Genomic DNA, 21733 nt, shown 5'->3' with positions numbered 1-21733 from the left:
CAATTGTCTGGCGCAAACCCAACACCTCTCATCACCCTGAGAACACCATCCCCACAGTGAAGCATGGTGGTGGCAGCATCATGCTGTGGGGATGTATTCCATCAGCAGGGACTGGGAAACTGGTCAGGCGCCTGGATGGCTCTAAATACAGGGAAATTCTTGAGGGAAACCTGTTTCAGTCTTCCAGAGATTTGAGACTGGGATGGAGGTTCACCTTCCAGCAGGACAATGACCCTAAGCATACTGCTAAAGCAACACTTGAGTGGTTTAAGGGGAAACATTTAAATGTCTTGGAATGGCCTAGTCAAAGCCCAGGCCTCAATCCAATTGAGAATCTGTGGTATGACTTAAAGATTGCTGTACACCAGCAGAATCCATCCAATTTGAAGGAGCTGGAGCAGTTTTGCCTTGAGGAATGGGCAAAAATCCCAGTGGCTAGATGTGCTGTAATTGATGCAACTACAAAGTATTGACTTGGGGGGGAGGGGGGGGGTAGCGTGGGGTGAATAGTTATGCATGTGAAGTTTTGTGTTTTTTTGTCTTATTTCTTGTTTGTTTCACCCAAAAACATATTTTGCATCTTCAAAGTGGTAGGCATGTTGTGTAAATCAAATGATACAAACCCCCCAAAAATCCATTTTAATTCAAGGTTGTAAGGCAACAAATAGGAAAAATGCCAAGGGGGGTGAATACTTTTGCATGCCACTGTACATGCACGCAGGCAACAGACACACACACTGCCACCATTGTTTATGATACACTGCATGACCTAAAGTATGTGGACACCTGCTCGTTGAACATCTCATTCCAAAATCATGGGCATTAATATGGAGTTGTTCCCCCATTTTCTGCTATAACAGCATCCACTCTTTTTGGAAGGCTTGCCACTAGATTTTGGAACATTTCTGCAGGGACTTGCTTCCATTCAGCCACAAGAGCACTGATGCTAGGTAATTAGGCTTGGCTCTCAGTCGGCGTTCCAATTAATCCCAAAGGTGTTCAATGGGGTTGAGGTCAGGGCTCTGTAAAGGCCAGTCAAGTTCTTCCACACCGATCTCGACAAACCATTTCTGTATGGACCTCACTTTGTACTCGGGGGCATTGTCATGCTGAAACAGGAAAGGGCCTTCCCCAAAATGTTGCCACAAAGTTGGAAGCACAGAATCGTCTAGAATGTCATTGTATGATGTTGGGGTAGCGTTTCCACTTCACAATAACAGCACTTACAGTTGACCGGGGCAGCTCTAGCAGGACAGGAATTTGACAAACTGACTTGTTGGAAAGGTCACATCCTATGACGGTGCCACGTTGAAAGTCACTGAGTTCTTCAGTAGGGTCATTCGAATGGCAATGTTTGTCTATGGAGATTGCATGGAGTAAGAGAGGGTAACATCAATACAACAACCCAAGACTCCACCTACCAGAACCTCAACATAACAACCCAAGACCCCACCTACCAAACCCTCAACACAACAACCCAAGACTCCACCTACCAAAACCTCATCCACAAAACAACAGTCCCAAACTAATGCTGCGTTCATAACACGTGGGAAACTCTCAAAATACTTATAGTAAACTGGGAGCAACGAATTGTAAGCATTCACATGTTGTGAACTAATTTAGAACGCTGATAGGCTAATATCAAACTAAATGCCTCAACCATGAAATAAAAGTACAGCTATCATGCTTGTAAACAAATTATAGTGTTCAACAACCATATTAATATATTGTTTTAATATAAATATTGTTTTGTTGTTGCTGCTGAAAATGCTGTTGTCAAGGTAATTTCCTTAGTATGTGACGTCAGCAGTCAGTATGTGGGTGAAGTCAGAGCTCAGAGATGATAGACACGTTTCCCACTAGTAATTACCAGTTGGAGGGACGTTCAAGTGGAATGTTCTCAGTCGTATGATAGCATTTACGAATATACGAGATGTTATGAACACAGCATTCATGTGTGACAAACTCACTTAATGACAGGAAAGTGAGTCAGTAAAGTCTCTGTAACATCGGAATAATTTTTATGCTATGAAAATCCATTCTGCACCATACTTTCTCAATTACTGTAAATGTGGATCAATGAAATGTAAAACATATAGAATGAAATAGACTGATATATAATTTAACTGTATTGTCATCATCTCAGTTATGTGTCTCCTCTGCTGAAACAAACATGGTAACTTTAGATCAGAGTTTTTTCAATTTAAATTATTATACACTATACACTATACATTGTACACTATACACTATACACTATACACTATACACTATATACTATACACTATACACTATACAATACTTGCTACCAATAGAATGTTATTTATATGGGGGATACAATCTTCCCAACTCTGCAGATTTAGCTGCGAAGAGACAGAATCATTAGATAATTTATTTTGGTACTGTCCATTTGTAGCTTGTTTTTGGTCACAGGTCCAGGAATGGCTGAAGGATTGCAATATTTACCTGGAGCTAACCTTGCAGATAGCACTACTTGATCTGAAAAGTCATAGTCAATCGATCAATAATATAATAATACTTTTAGCAAAAACGTTTATTTTCTATTTACAATCTGTAGAAACAATGAGAATAGAAGAGTTTAGAACTTTTGTGAAACATCACAGCACAGTTGAAAAATATATGGCAAATAGAAATCCAATATGGATGGTGTTAACAGATGGATGGGAGGTGTTGAATGGAGCTGAAAGATGGGACGAATAACAACTAACAACAACTAATAACAGCAAGATAACTAATGTAAAGCATACTGTGTCCATAATAAGAATAAGGTTGAGAGTTTTTGTGAAAGAGCACAGTTAGAAAGATATGGCATATAGAAGCAAACCGGATGGACATCATGAAAATGATCGGAGAGGTTGAGGGTAGAGGAAGTTCAGGAGTAAAAACAAACAAAATATAATTATTGTAAAATTGACTGTGTCCATAAAATGTATATAGTATGTATAAACTGGAAGTAGAGGCCTAAGCATTGTTGTTTACTAGTTTACTCCAATTAGGGAAGGGGTGGTGGGGTTAGAAAGTAATCAAGGGAAATCTATTTCAAAAAAGGATATGTATATATATGTATGTATATGTATTTATATGTATGTACAGTGAGGGAAAAAAGTATTTAATCCCCTGCTGATTTTGTATGTTTGCCCACTGACAAAGAAATGGTCAGTCTATAATTTTAATGGTAGGTTTATTTGAACAGTGAGAGACAGAATAACAACAAAACAATACAGAAAAACGCATGTCAAAAATGTTATAAATTGATTTGCATTTTAATGAGGGAAATAAGTATTTGACCCCTCTCAATCAGAAAGATTTCTCTCTCCCAGGTGTCTTTTATACAGGTAACGAGCTGAGATTAGGAGCACACTCTTAAAGGGAGTGCTCCTAATCTCTTCTTGTTACCTGTATAAAAGACACCTGTCCACAGAAGCAATCAATCAATCAGATTCCAAACTCTCCACCATGGACAAGACCAAAGAGCTCTCCAAGGATGTCAGGGACAAGATTGTAGACCTACACAAGGCTGGAATCGGCTACAAGACCATCGCCAAGCAGCTTGGTGAGAAGTTGACAACAGTTGGTGCGATTATTCGCAAATGGAAGAAACACAAAAGAACTGTCAATCTCCCTCGGCCTGGGGCTCCATGCAAGATCTCACCTCGTGGAGTTGCAATGATCATGAGAACGGTGAGGAATCAGCCCAGAACTACACGGGAGGATCTTGTCAATGATCTCAAGGCAGCTGGGACCATAGTCACCAAGATAACAATTGGTAACACACCAGGCCGTGATGGACTACAATTCTGCAGTGCCCGCAAGGTCCCCCTGCTCAAGAAAGCACATATACATGCCCGTCTGAAGTTTGCCAATGAACATCTGAATGATTCAGAAGAGAACTGGGTGAAAGTGTGGTGGTCAGATGAGACCAAAATTGAGCTCTTTGGCATCAACTCAACTCGCCGTGTTTGGAGGAGGAGGAATGCTGCCTATGACCCCAAGAACACCATCCCCACCGTCAAACATGGAGGTGGAAACAATATGCTTTGGGGGTGTTTTTCTCCTAAGGGGACAGGACAACTTCACCGCATCAAAGGGATGATGGACGGGGCCATGTACCGTCAAATATTGGGTGAGAACCTCCTTCCCTCAGCGAGGGCATTGAAAATGGGTCGTTGATGGGTATTCCAGCATGACAATGACCCAAAACACACAGGGGTGGCTCAAGAAGAGGCACATTAAGGTCTTGGAGTGGTCTAGCCAGTCTCCAGACCTTAATCCCATAGAAAATCTGTGGAGGGAGCTGAAGGTTTGAGTTGCCAAACGTCAGCCTCAAAACCTTAATGATTTGGAGAAGATCTGCAAAGAGGAGTGGGACAAAATCCCTCCTGAGATGTGTGCAAACCTGGTGGCCAACTACAAGAAACGTCTGACCTCTGTGATTGCCAACAAGGGTTTTGCCTCCAAGTACTAAGTCATGTTTTGCAGAGGGGTCAAATATTTATTTCCCTCATTAAAATGCAAATCAATTTATAACATTTTTGACATGCGTTTTTCTGGATTGTTGTTATTCTGTCTCTCACTGTTCAAATAAACCTACCATTAAAATTATAGACTGATCATTTCTTTTTCAGTGGGCAAACGTACAAAATCAGCAGGGGATCAAATACTTTTTTCCCTCACTGTATGTGTATATGTATTGTGGCGTACAGCAGGTCAGCCACCAGGGGGAGACTCGTTGAGGCCTGGTAACAGATGGAGTATACATCATGAGGAGGTGGCTCCATCTGCTGGACATGCCAGGTATTGGGGCTGATTGGGAGCTGGTGAGTAATTAAGGGCGGATTGCTCACCAGCTGTGCAAGGCCCATAAAGCTGCCAGAAGGGCAGCACATGAGGGAAGACTGGGGGAAGTAAGGTAACTTCCGTGTAGTTGGAGACGGTATCCTGGAGAGGGTCTCATGGGGGAGACCTAACCTTTTCTTTTGATTATTTTATTAATAAACACCCTTGAAACCGAGCTAATCATACTCTGTCCATGTCTGATCTGTATAAACGTCTTGACGCAACACCTTGATCTGCCACAGTATATGTATGTGTGTATATATACACTGCTCAAAAAAATTAAGGGAACACTAAAATAACACATCCTAGATCTGAATGAATGAAATAATCTTTTTAAATACTTTTTTCTTTACATAGTTGAATATGCTGACAACAAAATCACACAAAAATGATCAATGGAAATCAAATTGATCAACCCATGGAGGTCTGGATTTGGAGTCACCCTCAAAATTAAAGTGGAAAACCACACTACAGGCTGATCCAACTTTGATGTAATGTCCATAAAACAAGTCAAAATGAGGCTCAGTAGTGTGTGTGGCCTCCACGTGCCTGTATGACCTCCCTACAACGCCTGGGCATGCTCCTGATGAGGTGGCGGATGGTCTCCTGAGTGATCTCCTCCCAGACCTGGACTAAAGCATCTGCCAACTCCTGGACAGACTGTGGTGCAACGTGGCGTTGGTGGATGGAGCGAGACATGATGTCCCAGATGTGCTCAATTAGATTCAGGTCTGGGGAACGGGCGGGCCAGTCCATAGCATCAATGCCTTCCTCTTGCAGGAACTGCTGACACACTCCAGCCACATGAGGTCTAGCATTGTATTGCATTAGGAGGAACCCAGGGCCAACCGCACCAGCATATGGTCTCACAAGGGGTCTGAGGATCTCATCTCGGTACCTAATGGCAGTCAGGCTACCTCTGGCGAGCACATGGAGGGCTGTGCGGCCCCCCAAAGAAATGCCACCCCACACCATGACTGACCCACTGCCAAACCGGTCTGTTGCAGGCAGCAGAACGTTCTCCACGGCGTCTCCAGACTCTGTCACGTCTGTCACATGTGCTCAGTGTGAACCTGCTTTCATCTGTGAAGAGCACAGGGCGCCAGTGGCGAATTTGCCAATCTTGGTGTTCTCTGGCAAATGCCAAACGTCCTGCACGGTGTTGGGCTGTAAGCACAACCCCCACCTGTGGACGTCGGGCCCTCATACCACCCTCATGGAGTCTGTTTCTGACCGTTTGAGCAGACACATGCACATTTGTGGCCTGCTGGAGGTCATTTTGCAGGGCTCTGGCAGTGCTCCTCCTGCTCCTGCTTGCACAAAGGCGGAGGTAGCAGTCCTGCTGCTGGGTTGTTGCCCTCCTCACGGCCTCCTCCACGTCTCCTGATGTACTGGCCTGTCTCCTGGTAGCGCCTCCATGCTCTGGACACTACACTGACAGACACAGCAAACCTTCTTGCCACAGCTCGCATTGATGTGCCATCCTGGATGAGCTGCACTACCTGAGCCACTTGTGTGGGTTGTAGACTCCGTCTCATGCTATCACTAGAGTGAAAGCACCGCTAGCATTCAAAAGTGACCAAAACATCAGCCAGGAAGCATAGGAACTGAGAAGTGGTCTGTGGTCACCACCTGCAAAACCAGTCCTTTATTGGGGGTGTCTTGCTAATTGCCTATAATTTCCACCTGTTGTCTATTCCATTTGCACAACAGCATGTGACATTTATTGTCAATCAGTGTTGCTTCCTAAGTGGACAGTTTGATTTCACAGAAGTGTGATTGACTTGGAGTTACATTGTGTTGTTTAAGTGTTCCCTTTATTTTTTTGAGAAGTGATGCAGACAATTACATTGATGGAAGTTACAATCTATCTGCAATATTAAAGCTGATAATAATAACTCTATCGGAGAATTTGACTTATACATTGTTAACGTGTGTGTGAGTGTGTGTACGTCTGTATACATGTGTGTGTGTGTACGTGAGTGTACGTGTGTGTTTACGTTTGTTTACGTGCCCGTGTTGTGTCTGTACGTATGTGTGTACGTGTGTTTGTGTGTGCATGCGTGTGTGTGTCTGTGCATGAGTGTACGTATGTGTGTACGTGTGTGTGTGTAAGTGTGTGTGTGTGCATGCGTGTGTTTGTGTGCTTGTGTGCACATCTGTGTCTTTCTTCACCTAATGATTCTCCTCACTGTCTAACATGTTGATGATGAGGAGGATGGTGAGGATGAAGAAAATACAACTTCTACCCAGAATGCAGTGGACCCTCAGCCCGTGTCCAACGCTGACCCAGAATGCATTGCTCATGACCCCTCCCTCTACCAATCAGCCTATCAGGCGCGGGACCACAAAGCATTGAATGTCTACCAGAGCCTTAACAATGTCACAGACTCTGAATAGACTCTGTAACACTAATTGAAGTCTAATATGTAATTAAGTTCTAATATGTAATTATATGCTCTGTAGTCTGAAGAGAAGAGGTCGTCTGATTGTCTGGTTGTGACACAGTGTTCTTGTTACCAGAGCTGGGGACCAATTACATTTTATTTAATTCCATTTCAATACAATCAATGAATCACAATTCAATTTATCATTGATGACCATCATTTTCCATGTTGACTTTTCAATCCATGAATGGAATTTCACTTCAATTCCTGAATTGACCTAGTTGAAACATATAGTTTATTAGAATAACTGTAAGCTCGTCCCCAGGATCAATAGAGAGAGAGAGAGACCCGGCTGGTGGTCAAGATTTGAGTATGTATTAATCAGTACTGATAACATTCTGTAGGGGGCGATGTGGTGGTCATTCTATTGGTTTACTGAGATCTCAGTTGCTTGTCTGTTATGTGATGACATCATTCATTAAGGGGGAGTTGGGTTGTAGAGGAGGGATGTTTCTTCTGTTCAGAAACTCATCTGTTGAGTTGATCATTTACAAAGACTGCATTTGGATCAATGAAATGTCAGAAAAAGTAATAAAATATATTGATGTATACTTTAACTATATTGTCATCATCTAAAATATAATATGCCATTTAGCAGACGCTTTTATCCAAAGCGACTTACAGTCATGCGTGCATACATTTTTACGTATGGGTGGTCCTGGGGATTGAACCCACTACCCTGGTGTTACAAGCGCTATGCTCTACCAATTGAGCTACAGAGGATCATCTCAACAATGTGTTCCTGCTCTGCTGAAAGAAACATGGTAACTTTAGAACAGAGAAGTTAACAGTTTTCACACTTAGTCACCCACAGCTAGCTGAGATCTCTTGTGGTTTAGAAATCTAACATCCGGCTGGATTGAACCAGTTTCCATCTGCAGCACATAGACCTCCAGACACTAGTGTCAATTCAGAGCAATCACCAGGATATGTAGACTAATGCCCTCCCCCTCCACCGCCACTGTCACCACCATCACTATTTCCATCTTTCTGACATGCAGAGAGAGAGGGAGAGAGGGAGGGGGGTGGGGTGTCAGAGGAGGAAGGAGCTTTCAATGGAGGAAGAAAGAGCTCTTCAGAAACACCCAGCTGTCAAACACTGTCTAACTGCTGATGGTTTAGTAGGACTGAGAGTAGCTGACAGACAAGCTGTTGTGGACCTGTGCTTGGTAGTATCGTAAAGTAACTTTACCAGCATAGTAACTGTAATGGTAAAGTTACTTTAACAGTATAGTAACACTGGTAGTAAAGTAACTTTAACAGTATAGTAATTGAGGATTAACTGTCCAGAATGAAGATACTCCATGTTGTCTCCTGCTGTCTCCTCTCAGGTGAGTTCTGTCTGTCTGCCTGTCCACCTGTCTGTCTGTCTGTCTGCCTGTCTACCTGTCTGTCTGTATGTCGGCCTGTCCACCTGTCTGTCTGTCTGTCTGCCTGTCTGTAGTCTGTATCAGTTTCTATAGTACTAGACTGTGTACTGTCTGTCTGTATCAGTTTCTATAGTACTAGACTGTATACTGTCTGTCTGTAGTCTATATAAGTTTCTATAGTACTAGACTGTATACTGTCTGTCTATAGTCTGTATCAGTTTCTATAGTACTAGACTGTATACTGTCTGTCTACAGTCTGCATCAGTTTCTGTCTGGATGATATAGTATGATAAGTTAATGATTTGTCTATAAGGAGCCAGAACATGATACACTAGAGATGTGATCAGATGATATATCTGCATATTCATTGTAGAATGTACTGAACTTTAAAAGGTGAGGTCCTCTCACCTCTCACTTGATGGGTACAGTAGGACTATGAAGGTGTTGAGGACAATGAGGTTCAATTCCTCTTTAGTGACCGTATGTTTCTGTTTGACAGCTCTCTGTGTTGTGGAGTCAGCCATCACTAAGGTGACTGGAGTTGTTGGGGGAAAGGTCACAATTCGGTGCTCACATGCAGATAAATGGTTTGGAAAAAGCAATGACAAGTACTTCTGTGGGAAGAAATGTGACAGTTACAACGACGTTCTGGTTAAAACTCAGAAGAACAAGAACTATATTGAGAGAGGAAGATACGCCATACATGACTATAGAGATGGAGGCTTCACTGTTACCATTAAGAACCTGATGAAGTCCGACTCAGGGACCTACTGGTGTGGAGTGGAGAGATTTGGACTAGACTCATTCCAAGAGGTGCAGCTCACAGTTACAGATGGTAAGTTAACACCCAATCACATTTGTCTTGAAATATTCAGAGGTTATTGTTTGTTACAGGTTTCATGACTTCATTAGAGAAAAGCAATATGGTGACACTATTTGTGGATGTGTCACGCCCTGACTTTGGGGACTTATTTGTTGAGTCAGGGTGTGTATTTTCTATGTGGTGTAGGTCTATGTTATAAGTCTATGTTGTCTAGATCTATGTTGGCCGGTGTGGTTCCCAATCAGAGGCAGCTGTCGCTCGTTGTCTCTGATTGGGGACCATACTTAGGCAGCCTATTGGCACTAGTGGGTTGTGGGATCTTGTTCCGTGTGAGGTATGTTGTTTGTTGTACCTTGGACATCACATTTCGTTTAGTTTGTTGTTTTGTCGTGTTGTTTATTAAATTTAAATAAACATGTATGCATATCACGCTGCGCCTTGGTCTGACCCATTGATGAACGAACGTGACAGAAGATACCACCAAACGAGGACAAAGCAGCGTGCCCAGGCGGAGCGAAGGTCGGCAAGTTGTGGTCATGGGAAGAGATATTTGCGGGGAAAGGACCATGGGCTAAGGTAGATGCCCAGGCAGGAGAGGAGCAACGGCAACACGGGGGAGGCCGGTCGAGGAGGCAGCCCGAATAACATTTTGGGGGGGGGGCACACAGGGTGGTTGGCGGAGCCTAGGGTTAGAGCAGAGCCAACTCCCCGTACTCACGCGAGAAGGCGTATGACTGGGCAAGTTCCGTGTTATGCGGAGCTACGTACTGTGTCGCCAGTGCGCCGGCACAGTCCTGTACGTCCTGTGCTTGCACCACGCACGTGCCGTGCGAAGATGGGCATCCAGCCAGAACAGGGTGTGCCGGCTCAACGCTCCTGGTCTCCAGTACGCCTCCTCGGTCCCGCATATCCTGCGCCAGTTCTACGAGCTGTATCGCCAGTGCGCGTTGTGACGTCACGAGAGGCTACACAGCTTTCAGCGGGATTGCTCAAGTAGTGCAAGGAGACAAGGTTCAAACAAAACAAGGATTTTATTATAGGTCTTGGGAAATTAACGAAAATATAACAAAATTCTGTTCTCTTGTGGCTCTTTAAGGGTTAACAGTTCAGGGATGTCTCTTCCACATCCAAAGTCATAATTCTCACTCGCTCAGATAACTTTTCCCCAGCCTTACTGTAGTCCACGTTGCAGCTAGTGGCCAACCCAGCAAAAAGTCCTTCCAAATGTCTCTCACGTATTTCCACAGGTGCATATATCCAAAGGTGAGTATTTCCCAAAGGTAAGTATCTCCAAATCCTTATATTCCTCATGGAAGTGGACGTGCAGCACTCTTGTCCTCCAGAGAGCCCAGGTTGGAGACTGTGTCTCTTTCCTTCCCCAACCTTCAGCTCATCAGCTCCTCATTTGTTTCAGCTGCGTGGGAAGATTGGCCATAGAGGGGTGGGGTTCCCGACCATACCAGCAGATGGAGCCATAGCTGTCTGGGTTTGCAGCCACCTCAGGGGGATGTAACGTCCCTCCAGGACACAGCCTCTCGTGACATCACACATCCCCCTCCTCGGGACCGACGTCCTCGTCGGGGTAAAGGCAGCGAAGAAGGCATCACGCCGGGAGAGGGCGTCCGCATTGCCGTGGTGCTTGCCAGACTGCTCTCTCTTCAACTCCTCCAACTCTAGGACCAGGGACTCAGCCTCCTGTTGTCTCTCCTTGAGTTTCTTACTGAACGCATCCGCCTTGGTTTTAGCAGAGTTTAGCTTCTGTTGAGCAGCTTTCAGTTCCTTCTCTCTCTCTGCCTCCGCATTCTTCATCTTGTTCTCCAACACCTTGTACTTCTCCTCTGCCTTCTTCTGGACCTCCTTACTACTGCGCAGGGTCTCCTCACACTCCTCGATGGTCCTGCGCAGCCTCTCCAGCTCCTCCTGTTGCTTAGGGAAGGAGCTCTGTTGGAGTTTAGCCTGGAGGATATCTAACTCTTCTGTCTTCATGTCTAACTGTTGCTTTAACAAACGATACCTCTCAGCGGTCCCCTTCAGACCAGACAGTTCTTTGTCCAGATTCTGTAGCTCCGTCTCTGTGTCGGTCTGGGCACCTGCCATCCCTATCAGAGCCCGGGCGGGAGTGAGTAACTCGGAGGATTGCACCGGAGCCTTCCCAGGATGAGTCTTGCCTCTCCGTTTCCGAGGTACTCGGGTTATCCTCTCCTGAGACTCTCTCCAGAGTGGGTAAAAGGCTGGGCAGTCTCGTCCAATTAGGACAGGGACGGGGAGGGAATCAACCACCCCCGCCGTCGTGTGTATGGTTCCCCGTGTGCTGGTCATTGTAAGTTCAGTAATGGGGTATTCTCTGGTGTCTCCATGGACACAGGAAACTGGGAGGACTTTCCCCGGGGTCAGACACGTTGGGCCCACCAAATCCTTACGCACCAGGGTGGCCCGGCTACCAGAATCCAGTAAGGCCTCCACATCATGGTGATTCACAGTTACCGGGCAGGTGGGGGGGTCGATCTGGGCCGCCATCTACGACTCCCAAGAGCGAGGCAAAACGGTGTGTGGGTGCTGAGCTGGAGGACTCCGCAGTGGGCATAGGTTCATCGGCTGGTTTCCCACACTGCCAGGAGATATGTCCCATCTCCCCACACCGGTAACACTGTCGAGTTTCCCCCTCCTGGTGTACTCTTCTTGGACCCGCCTGGTTTCTGGCTCCCCCTGGAGCCGGGATAAGTCCTGACGTGGCTGGGTTCGAGACCTTGGGGTCCTTTGGACGGGTTCTTCCCATTTGTGGTGGGGCCGCACTCCTGGGGTCTTTTCGGGAAGCATTCAGCATCTCCGCTGTGGCCTGGTACTTTTCCACAGCTTCTACGGTCAGATCAGCCGTGGTCAAGGCCTGTTGACTGATGAACCGTTTTGCCTCATAAGGCAGGGCGCGTAGGTAACGATCCACCACAACGGCCTCCACCACCGCCGCTGCTGTATTCCTCTGCGGATCCAGCCATTTCCTTGCGATTCGGACAAGTTCATGCATCTGCGCCCGAGGAGGTTGGTCTGGTTGGAAGGTCCAGCTGTGAAAGCGCTGGGCCATACCAAACTTTGTGAGTCCATATCTGCTGAGGATCTCAGACTTCAGGGCATCATAGTCAGTAACCTGGTCAGGGCCCAGGTCCCGGACAGCATTCAGCGATTCCCCGGTTAGAAAGGGGGCTAACAGACCAACCCACTGTTGCTTGGGACAGGCTTCCCTAGTGGCCGTGGCCTCAAATGCATGCAGGTATGCCTCAATGTCATCGGTAGCTCCCATCTTAGATATAAAGTCACTTGCCTTTCTTGGGCGGGTATTTTGGACCACCCTCTGTCTCTGCAACTGCAATTCCTCTGCCTTCAGAAGGTTGGCTTTCTTTTGCTCCTCCAAGAGAGCCACGTTTGCTTGCATCTGGGCTTGCTGGCCAGCAACAAGGGCTTTCAATATGTCCTCCATTTCAGTCGGGCGGGGAGCCTACGGCCAACTTGGAAAACTGGGTGATCAAACCTTCGGTATCCTCCTCTGACATGCACTATTAACGCTTGAGCGTGCCTGTATTCTCCACCATCTGTGACGTCACGAGAGGCTACACAGCTTTCAGCGGGATTGCTCAAGTAGTGCAAGGAGACAAGGTTCAAACAAAACAAGGATTTTATTATAGGTCTTGGGAAATTAACGAAAATATAACAAAATTCTGTTCTCTTGTGGCTCTTTAAGGGTTAACAGTTCAGGGATGTCTCTTCCACATCCAAAGTCATAATTCTCACTCGCTCAGATAACTTTTCCCCAGCCTTACTGTAGTCCACGTTGCAGCTAGTGGCCAACCCAGCAAAAAGTCCTTCCAAATGTCTCTCACGTATTTCCACAGGTGCATATATCCAAAGGTGAGTATTTCCCAAAGGTAAGTATCTCCAAATCCTTATATTCCTCATGGAAGTGGACGTGCAGCACTCTTGTCCTCCAGAGAGCCCAGGTTGGAGACTGTGTCTCTTTCCTTCCCCAACCTTCAGCTCATCAGCTCCTCATTTGTTTCAGCTGCGTGGGAAGATTGGCCATAGAGGGGTGGGGTTCCCGACCATACCAGCAGATGGAGCCATAGCTGTCTGGGTTTGCAGCCACCTCAGGGGGATGTAACGTCCCTCCAGGACACAGCCTCTCGTGACATCACAGCGTGCACAGCCCAGTGCGTCCTGTGCCAGCGCCCCGCACGTGTAGTGCGAAAGTGGGCAGCCAGCCAGGACGGGTTGTGCCAGCTCTCCGCTCCAGACCTCCAGTCCGCCTTCGCAGTCCGGTCCGGCCCGTTCCTGCTCCTCGCACCAAGCCAGTGGTGCGCGTCGCCAGCCCGGCCCGGCCCGTTCCTGCTCCTCGCACCAAGCCAGTGGTGCGCGTCGCCAGCCCGGCCCGGCCCGTTCCTGCCCCTCGCACCAAGCCAGTGGTGCGCGTCGCCAGTCCGGCCCGGCCTGTTCCTTCTCCTCGCACCAAGCCAGTAGTGCGCGTCGCCAGTCCGGCCCGGCCTGTTCCTGCTCCTCACACCAAGCCAGTGGTGCGCGTCGCCAGCCCGGCCCGGCCCGTTCCTGCTCCTCGCATTAAGCCAGTGGTGCGCGTTGCCAGTCCGGCCCGGCATGTTTCTTCTCCTCGCACCAAGCCAGTGGTGCGCGTCGCCAGCCCGGCCCGGCCCATTCCTGCTCCTCGCATCAAGCCAGTGGTGCGTGTTCCTAGTCCGGTCCGGCCCGTGCCTGCTCCTCGCACCAGACCAGTGGTGCGTGTGTCCAGTCCGGCACGGCCCGTGCCTGTTCCACCGGTGCCTGGTCCGGCAGCGGTCAGCTGCTCCACTCCGGAGCCAGAGCAGTCCGCTCCACCGGGGTCCAGTCCAGCTCCGGTCAGCGGATCCACTCCGGAGCCAGAGCAGTCCGCTCCACCGGTGCCCAGTTCAGCTCCGGTCAGCTGCTCCACTCCGGAGCCAGAGCAATCCGCTCCACCGGGGTCCAGTCCAGCTCCGGTCAGCGGCTCCACTCCGGAGCCAGAGCAGTCCGCTCCACCGGTGCCTGATCCAGCTCCGGTCAGCGGCTCCACTCCGGAGCCAGAGCAGTTCGCTCCACCGTCGTCGGGTCCAGCTCCAGTCAGCGGTTCCAGTCCAGACCCAGACGTCAGCCCCTCTCCAGGTTCGGGGTCTCCCACACCAGGGTCCAGACAGGGCTTGGTACTTTGTGGGAGGAAGGAGAGGGGAAGCAGCGCGCCGAGGTCCAGACCAGACCAGGGGCGCAACAGGGAGGCGGAGAGTAAGAGGTCGTCACGCCCGGAGCCGGATCCGCCTCCGAGGCGGAATGCCCACCCGGCCCCTACCCTGTTATGTTTATGTTGCGCGGTCGGAGTCCGCACCTTTGGGGGGGGGGGGTACTGTCACGCCCTGACTCAGGGGACTCGTATATGTTGAGTCAGGGTGTGTATGTTCTATGTTGTATATTTCTATGTTGGGGTTCTAGTATGTATAGATCTATGTTGGCCGGTGTGGTTCCCAATCAGAGGCAGCTGTCGCTCGTTGTCTCTGATTGGGGACCATACTTAGGCAGCCTATTGGCACTAGTGGGTTGTGGGATCTTGTTCCGTGTGAGGTATGTTTGTTGTACCTTGGACTTGACAGGATGCCTGTTCTGTTTTACACACAGCTCCTTCTAAACCGTCAACTGTCACTTCCAGACCTCATGTCTCCACAACCCTCCCAAACCTCTTTGCAACATCCCCAAACCTCTCTGCAACATCTTCTAACATCTCCACAACGTTTATGGCAAATGGAGATATCAGTGGTCACTCTTCATCAAGAGCAGGTATGATGAATCTTTCATCTTAGACATTACAACTAATATGTTGTGATATGAAATGCTGTAATGCTGGAGGGAATCAATTGGATCTGTTCAAGCATTGGACAAATCTCTCTCTCTCTCTCCTCTCTCTCTCGCTCCCCCTTCTCTCTTTCGCTCCCCGCTCTCTCTCTCGCGCTCTCTCTCGCTCACTCTCTCTCTCACACTCTCTCTCTCAATCTCACTCTCATTCTCACTTACACTCTCACTCCCTCTCTCTCTCTCTCTCTAGATTCTCCTCCCTCAGACTACTCTCCTGGTGCAGGACAGAGGCAGAGTGCTGGTAGGTTTCATGTCTACTGATTTCAGCGGTGGCTAAAATAAAATGGTTATATTATTTGGTAGCAGTGGCTGTGTTGTCATGATGGTGTATATGTGAGTCTCTCAGAGGCCTACAGGAAGTGATGCAGCTGCTGACACCATGGCCTCTGTTACTATGGTTACTCTGATCGCTACAGTCTCCTCCTTTAGCACACCTTTATTTTCTCTATCTCTGTCTGTCTTCCTGGCTGCCTGCCTGCCTGTATGTCTGTCTGTGTGTCTGTCTGTCTTCCTGGCAGCCTGCCTGCATGTCTGTCTGTCTGTCCGGCTGGCTACCTGTCTTCCTGCCTTACTGAGAGACTGACTGACCAACCCGCTGACCAACTGAGAAACCAACTGACCGAATGAACGTTGTAACTATCTCTGGTCAGCTCTGATGGTATCTACAGTGAGGGGAAAAAAGTATTTGATCCCCTGCTGATTTTGTACGTTTGCCCACTGACAAAGAAATGATCAGTCTATAATTTTAATGGTAGGTTTATTTGAACAGTGAGAGACAGAATAACAACTAAAAAATCCAGAAAAACGCATGTCAAAAATTTTATAAATTGATTTGCATTTTAATGAGGGAAATAAGTATTTGACCCCCTCTCAATCAGAAAGATGTCTGGCTCCCAGGTGTCTTTTATACAGGTAACGAGCTGAAATTAGGAGCACACTCTTAAAGGGAGTGCTCCTAATCTCAGCTTTTTACCTGTATAAAAGACACCTGTCCACAGAAGCAATCAATCAATCAGATTCCAAACTCTCCACCATGGCCAAGACCAAAGAGCTCTCCAAGGATATCAGGGACAAGATTGTAGACCTACACAAGGCTGCAATGGGCTACAAGACCATCGCCAAGCAGCTTGGTGAGAAGGTGACAACAGTTGGTGCGATTATTCGCAAATGGAAGAAACACAAAAGAACTGTCAATCTCCCTCGGCCTGGGGCTCCATACAAGATCTCACCTCGTGGAGTTGCAATGATCATGAGAACGGTGAGGAATCAGCTCAGAACTACACGGGAGGATCTTGTCAATGATCTCAAGGCAGCTGGGACCATAGTCACCAAGAAAACAATTGGTAACACACTATGCAGTGAAGGACTGAAATCCTGCAGTGCCCGCAAGGTCCCCATGCTCAAGAAAGCACATATACAGGCCCGTCTGAAGTTTGCCAATGAACATCTGAATGATTCAGAGGAGAACTGGGTGAAAGTGTTGTGGTCAGATGAGACCAAAATCGAGCTCTTTGGCATCAACTCAACTCGCCGTGTTTGGAGGAGGAGGAATGCTGCCTATGACCCCAAGAACACCATCCCCACCGTCAAACATGGAGGTGGAAACATTATGCTTTGGGGGTGTTTTTCTGCTAAGGGGACAGGACAACTTCACCGCATCAAAGGGACGATGGACGGGGCCATGTACCGTCAAATCTTGGGTGAGAACCTCCTTCCCTCAGCCAGGGCATTGAAAATGGGTTGTGGATGGGTATTCCAACATGACAATGACCCAAAACACACGGCCAAGGCAACAAAGGAGTGGCTCAAGAAGAAGCACATTAAGGTCCTGGAGTGGCCTAGCAAGTCTCCAGACCTTAATCCCATAGAAAATCTGTGGAGGGAGCTGAATGTTCGAGTTGCCAAACGTCAGCCTCGAAACCTTAATGACTTGGAGAAGATCTGCAAAGAGGAGTGGGACAAAATCCCTCCTGAGATGTGTGCAAACCTAGTGGCCAACTACAAGAAACGTCTGACCTCTATGATTGCCAACAAGGGTTTTGCCACCAAGGACTAAGTAATGTTTTGCAGAGGGGTCAAATACCTATTTCCCTCATTAAAATGCAAATCAATTTATAACATTTTTGACATGCGTTTTTCTGGATTTTTTTGTTGTTATTCTGTCTCTCATTGTTCAAATAAACCTACCATTACAATTAGACTGATCATGTCTTTTATCAGTGGTCAAACGTACAAAATCAGCAGGGGATCAAATACTTTTTTCCCTCACTGTATGATACATACAGTACTCTGTAAAGTCTCTCCTCCTGTCTGTGGTCAGGTCTGATGATATCTATGATATATACAGTACTCTGTAAAGTCTCTCCTCCTGTCTGTGGTCAGGTCTGATGGTATCTATGATATATACAGTACTCTGTAAAGTCTCTCCTCCTGTCTGTGGTCAGGTCTGATGGTATCTATGATATATACAGTACTCTGTAAAGTCTCTCCTCCTGTCTGTGGTCAGGTCTGATGGTATCTATGATATATACAGTACTCTGTAAAGTCTCTCCTCCTGTCTGTGGTCAGGTCTGATGGTATCTATGATATATACAGTACTCTGTAAAGTCTCTCCTCCTGTCTGTGGTCAGGTCTGATGGTATCTATGATATATACAGTACTCTGTAAAGTCTCTCCTCCTGTCTGTGGTCAGGTCTGATGATGTGGACCAGTGTTGGTCTGGTAGTCAAGGTGACAGTGTTAGGACTGGTCCTGCTCCTGTTCTCCAGACAGAGGAGAGTGTGTGTGTGTGTGTGTGTGTGTGTGTGTGTGTGTGTGTGTGTGTGTGTGTGTGTGTGTGTGTGTGTGTGTGTGTGTGTGTGTGTGTGTGTGTGTGTGTGTCCATAACAACTTGTAATGCAGAGGTAATAGACAGGGAGGTTGACTGTGTGTGATGGTAAACTAAACATCTTAGGGTTGACTGTGTGAGTCTATAGCGTCCTCTAGTGGGATTGTGGTGTAACCCGCTAACATTCCATGAAGAAAAACAGTGGCAAGCATCACTTGTTGATGGTTGAGTGCCCTCCACTTCTTTTCATATCTGAAAATGTATTTATTGTCATTGGTTCTCTATGCAGGTTGACTGTGTGTCTGAGGGGATCAGAGAGGCAGACAGACGGACAGACACACTCCCTGTGGTCATCTCTTCAGTCACCTCTACTGTCAACTCACCTACCAACTCTATAACCTACCCTGCTGGCCAAGCCTCTACAACCTACCCTGCTGGTCCAGCCTCTAAAACCTACACTGCTGGCCAAGCCTCTACAACCTACCCTGCTAGCCAAGCCCCTACAACCTACCCTGCTTGCCGTGCCACCGGTGTCCCACACTGTGACATCTAAGCTAACGCTAGCTGCCACAAAGATTATATAAATCCAAGCTATTCTACTGCAGATCACCCAGCTTCTCTCATCTACTCCAATGTGGATCTACCCAAAGATTCTAGAGTCTCTTCAAGCCCTCCAACAGCCAGTGGAACCCAGGATGATTCCATCTACTCTACACACCAGATACCCAAAGATACTGTAGAAGCTACAAGATATCCTGCTGTACACCTCTCTAAAGACACTCCAGAAGACGGCATCTACTCTACAGCCCAGCTACCCATAATAATGTAGGACTATATAATCTATACAAGGGACACGTCTCAAATGACACTCTATTACCTATCCCCCAAATGGCCCTGGTCAAAGGCAGTGCTCTATAGGGAACAATGTGCAATTTGGGATCATTACATTTACATTTTAGTCATTTAGCAGACGCTCTTATCCAGAGCGACTTACAGTTAGTGAATACATATCTTTTTTTATACTGGCCCCCCGTGGGAATCGAACCCACAACCCTGGCGTTGCAAACGCCATGCTCTATCAACTGAGCTACATCCCTGCCGGCCATTCCCTCCCCTACCCTGGACGACGCTGGGCCAATTGCGCGCCGCCCCATGGGTCTCCCGGTCACGGCCGGCTACGACAGAGCCTGGATTCGAACCAGGATCTCTAGTGGCACAGTTAGCACTGCTATGCAGTGCCTTAGACCACTGCGCCACTCAGGATGAAGGGAAGCTCCCTGTAGAGAGATGAAGGGTTGTCACCACAGAGCCGCCATCTTGGAATGACATGGGGGAAAAAATCCCTTTCATGTTTCATATTTTCCTTGACATATTGTATTCAAACAGCTCATGTGGTTTTACTGTATATATTGTGTGTAAAATATGAACATCTGGGTTTAAAATCACTTTTGTCTCCAGATTTTGTGAAAGTCAACCAACATTATTGTAAATATTTGTATAAATATGAACTATGTGTTGTTATAATAATGAAGACAGTAATACCATAATAGTCAGTTGTACCTTTGAGATTTACATATCTATTATATATGTACATAAACTGGGCCTTTTAAAGCATTTCATTAAAACTCATCAAAATGTTTAAAACAGTGTGTGTGTGTAGTGTGTTTGTCAGTGTGTGTGTGTGTGTGTTTGTCAGTGTGTGTGTGTGCACATGTAGAGGAAGAATCTCAACTTGAACCGCTTGACACACCCACACACACACACACACACACACACACACACACACATACACACACACTGAAACGCCACAGAGAGAGCAGATTCAGTTACAGGTACAGTGATAGCAGTAGTGTACGGGTGTGTGTGAAGGTACTCTGACAGGACTAGTGTCGGGGTGTGTTTGTGTGTGTGAGTGTGAAGGTACTCTGACAGGACTAGTGTCGGGGTGTGTTTGTGTGGGTGTGTGTGAAGGTACTCTGACAGGACTAGTGCCGGGGTATGTTTGTGTGTGTGAGTGTGAAGGTACTGTGACAGGATTGATTGTAGACAGTACAGGGAGAGATGGGACTTCACTGGGAGAGAATCATGATGACTGTCTGTATCACTATACTATATCTCCTCTCAGGTAGGTTTACAGTACACTGTTACACTAGAGACTGGTCCTAGATCAGGTCTACACTGTTACACTAGAGACTGGTCCTAGATCAGGTCTACACTGTTACACTAGAGACTGGTCCTAGATCAGGTCTACACTGTTACACTAGAGACTGGTCCTAGATCAGGTCTACACTGTTACACTAGAGACTGGTCCTAGATCAGGTCTACACTGTTACACTAGAGACTGGTCCTAGATCAGGTCTACACTGTTAAACTAGAGACTGGTCCTAGATCAGATCTACACTGATACACTAGAGACTGGTCCTAGATCAGGTCTACACTGATACACTAGAGACTGGTCCTAGATCAGGTCTACACTGATACACTAGAGACTGGTCCTAGATCAGGTCTACACTGATACACTAGAGACTGGTCCTAGATCAGGTCTACACTGTTACACTAGAGACTGGTCCTAGATCAGGTCTACACTGTTACAATAGAGACTGGTCCTAGATCAAGTCTACACTGATACACTAGAGACTGGTCCTAGATCAGATCTACACTGTTGAGCCTTGTCCATAGATAAGCATGTGAAATCCATAGATTAGGGCCTAATGAATTTATTTCAATTCACTGATTTCCTTATATGAACTGTAACTCTTTGAAATTGTTGCATGTAGCCTTTATATTTTTGTTCAATATAGATCACTGTTTATAGCAGAATCAAAAGTTGTCCACCAATTAGGTCACTGTTTATAGCATAGTCAAACTATGAATCAAAGTTAAAGTCATATAAACCAAACTTGAAAATCTACTCTGCTATTCTATTCTATTCTCCACAAATCATGTCTGTAACGCAGTAACTTCAATGAGCTAATAGGGGGCCCTCCCTCCCTCCCTCCTCTCCTCTCCTCTCCTCTCCTCTCCTCTCCTCTCCTCTCCTCTCCTCTCCTCTCCTCTCCTCTCCTAGATCAGGTCTACACTGTTACACTAGAGACTGGTCCTAGATCAGGTCTACACTGTTACACTAGAGACTGGTCTTAGATCAGGTCTACACTGTTACACTAGAGACTGGTCCTAGATCAGGTCTACACTGATACAGTAGAGACTGGTCCTAGATCAGGTCTACACTGATACACTAGAGACTGGTCCTAGATCAGATCTACACTGATACACTAGAGACTGGTCCTAGATCAGGTCTACACTGTTACACTAGAGACTGGTCCTAGATCAGGTCTACACTTTTACACTAGAGACTGGTCCTAGATCAGGTCTACACTGATACACTAGAGACTGGTCCTAGATCAGATCTACACTGATACACTAGAGACTGGTCCTAGATCAGGTCTACACTGTTACACTAGAGACTGGTCCTAGATCAGGTCTACACTGATACACT

At 46.9% G+C, this 21733-nt stretch overlaps 1 protein-coding gene across 1 annotated transcript; it reads left to right on the top strand.

The window, feature by feature from the left end:
* Positions 1–8573: 8573 nt before the first annotated feature.
* LOC123481518 (CMRF35-like molecule 5) lies at positions 8574–15773 on the top strand. Its single transcript, XM_045205854.1, has 4 exons — positions 8574–8632; positions 9171–9506; positions 15601–15651; positions 15757–15773. Exons 1-4 carry the CDS (start codon positions 8593–8595, stop codon positions 15771–15773), a joined length of 444 nt encoding a protein of 147 aa, XP_045061789.1. The 5' UTR covers positions 8574–8592.
* The last annotated feature ends 5960 nt before the right edge of the window (positions 15774–21733 follow it).

Source organism: Coregonus clupeaformis, chromosome 20, assembly GCF_020615455.1.
Source record: "Coregonus clupeaformis isolate EN_2021a chromosome 20, ASM2061545v1, whole genome shotgun sequence".
In the NCBI taxonomy this organism is placed as follows: domain Eukaryota; kingdom Metazoa; phylum Chordata; class Actinopteri; order Salmoniformes; family Salmonidae; genus Coregonus; species Coregonus clupeaformis.
This window is presented reverse-complemented; position numbering and strand designations above follow the sequence as displayed.

Bases quoted from the DNA above. Each gene is read 5' to 3' on its own strand.
- LOC123481518 (XM_045205854.1), top strand. From the start codon at position 8,593: ATGAAGATACTCCATGTTGTCTCCTGCTGTCTCCTCTCAG. The intron at 8,633-9,170 runs GTGAGTTCTGTC...TCTGTTTGACAG, and splicing joins CTCCTGCTGTCTCCTCTCAG to CTCTCTGTGTTGTGGAGTCA. The intron at 9,507-15,600 runs GTAAGTTAACAC...CTCTCTCTCTAG, and splicing joins GCAGCTCACAGTTACAGATG to ATTCTCCTCCCTCAGACTAC.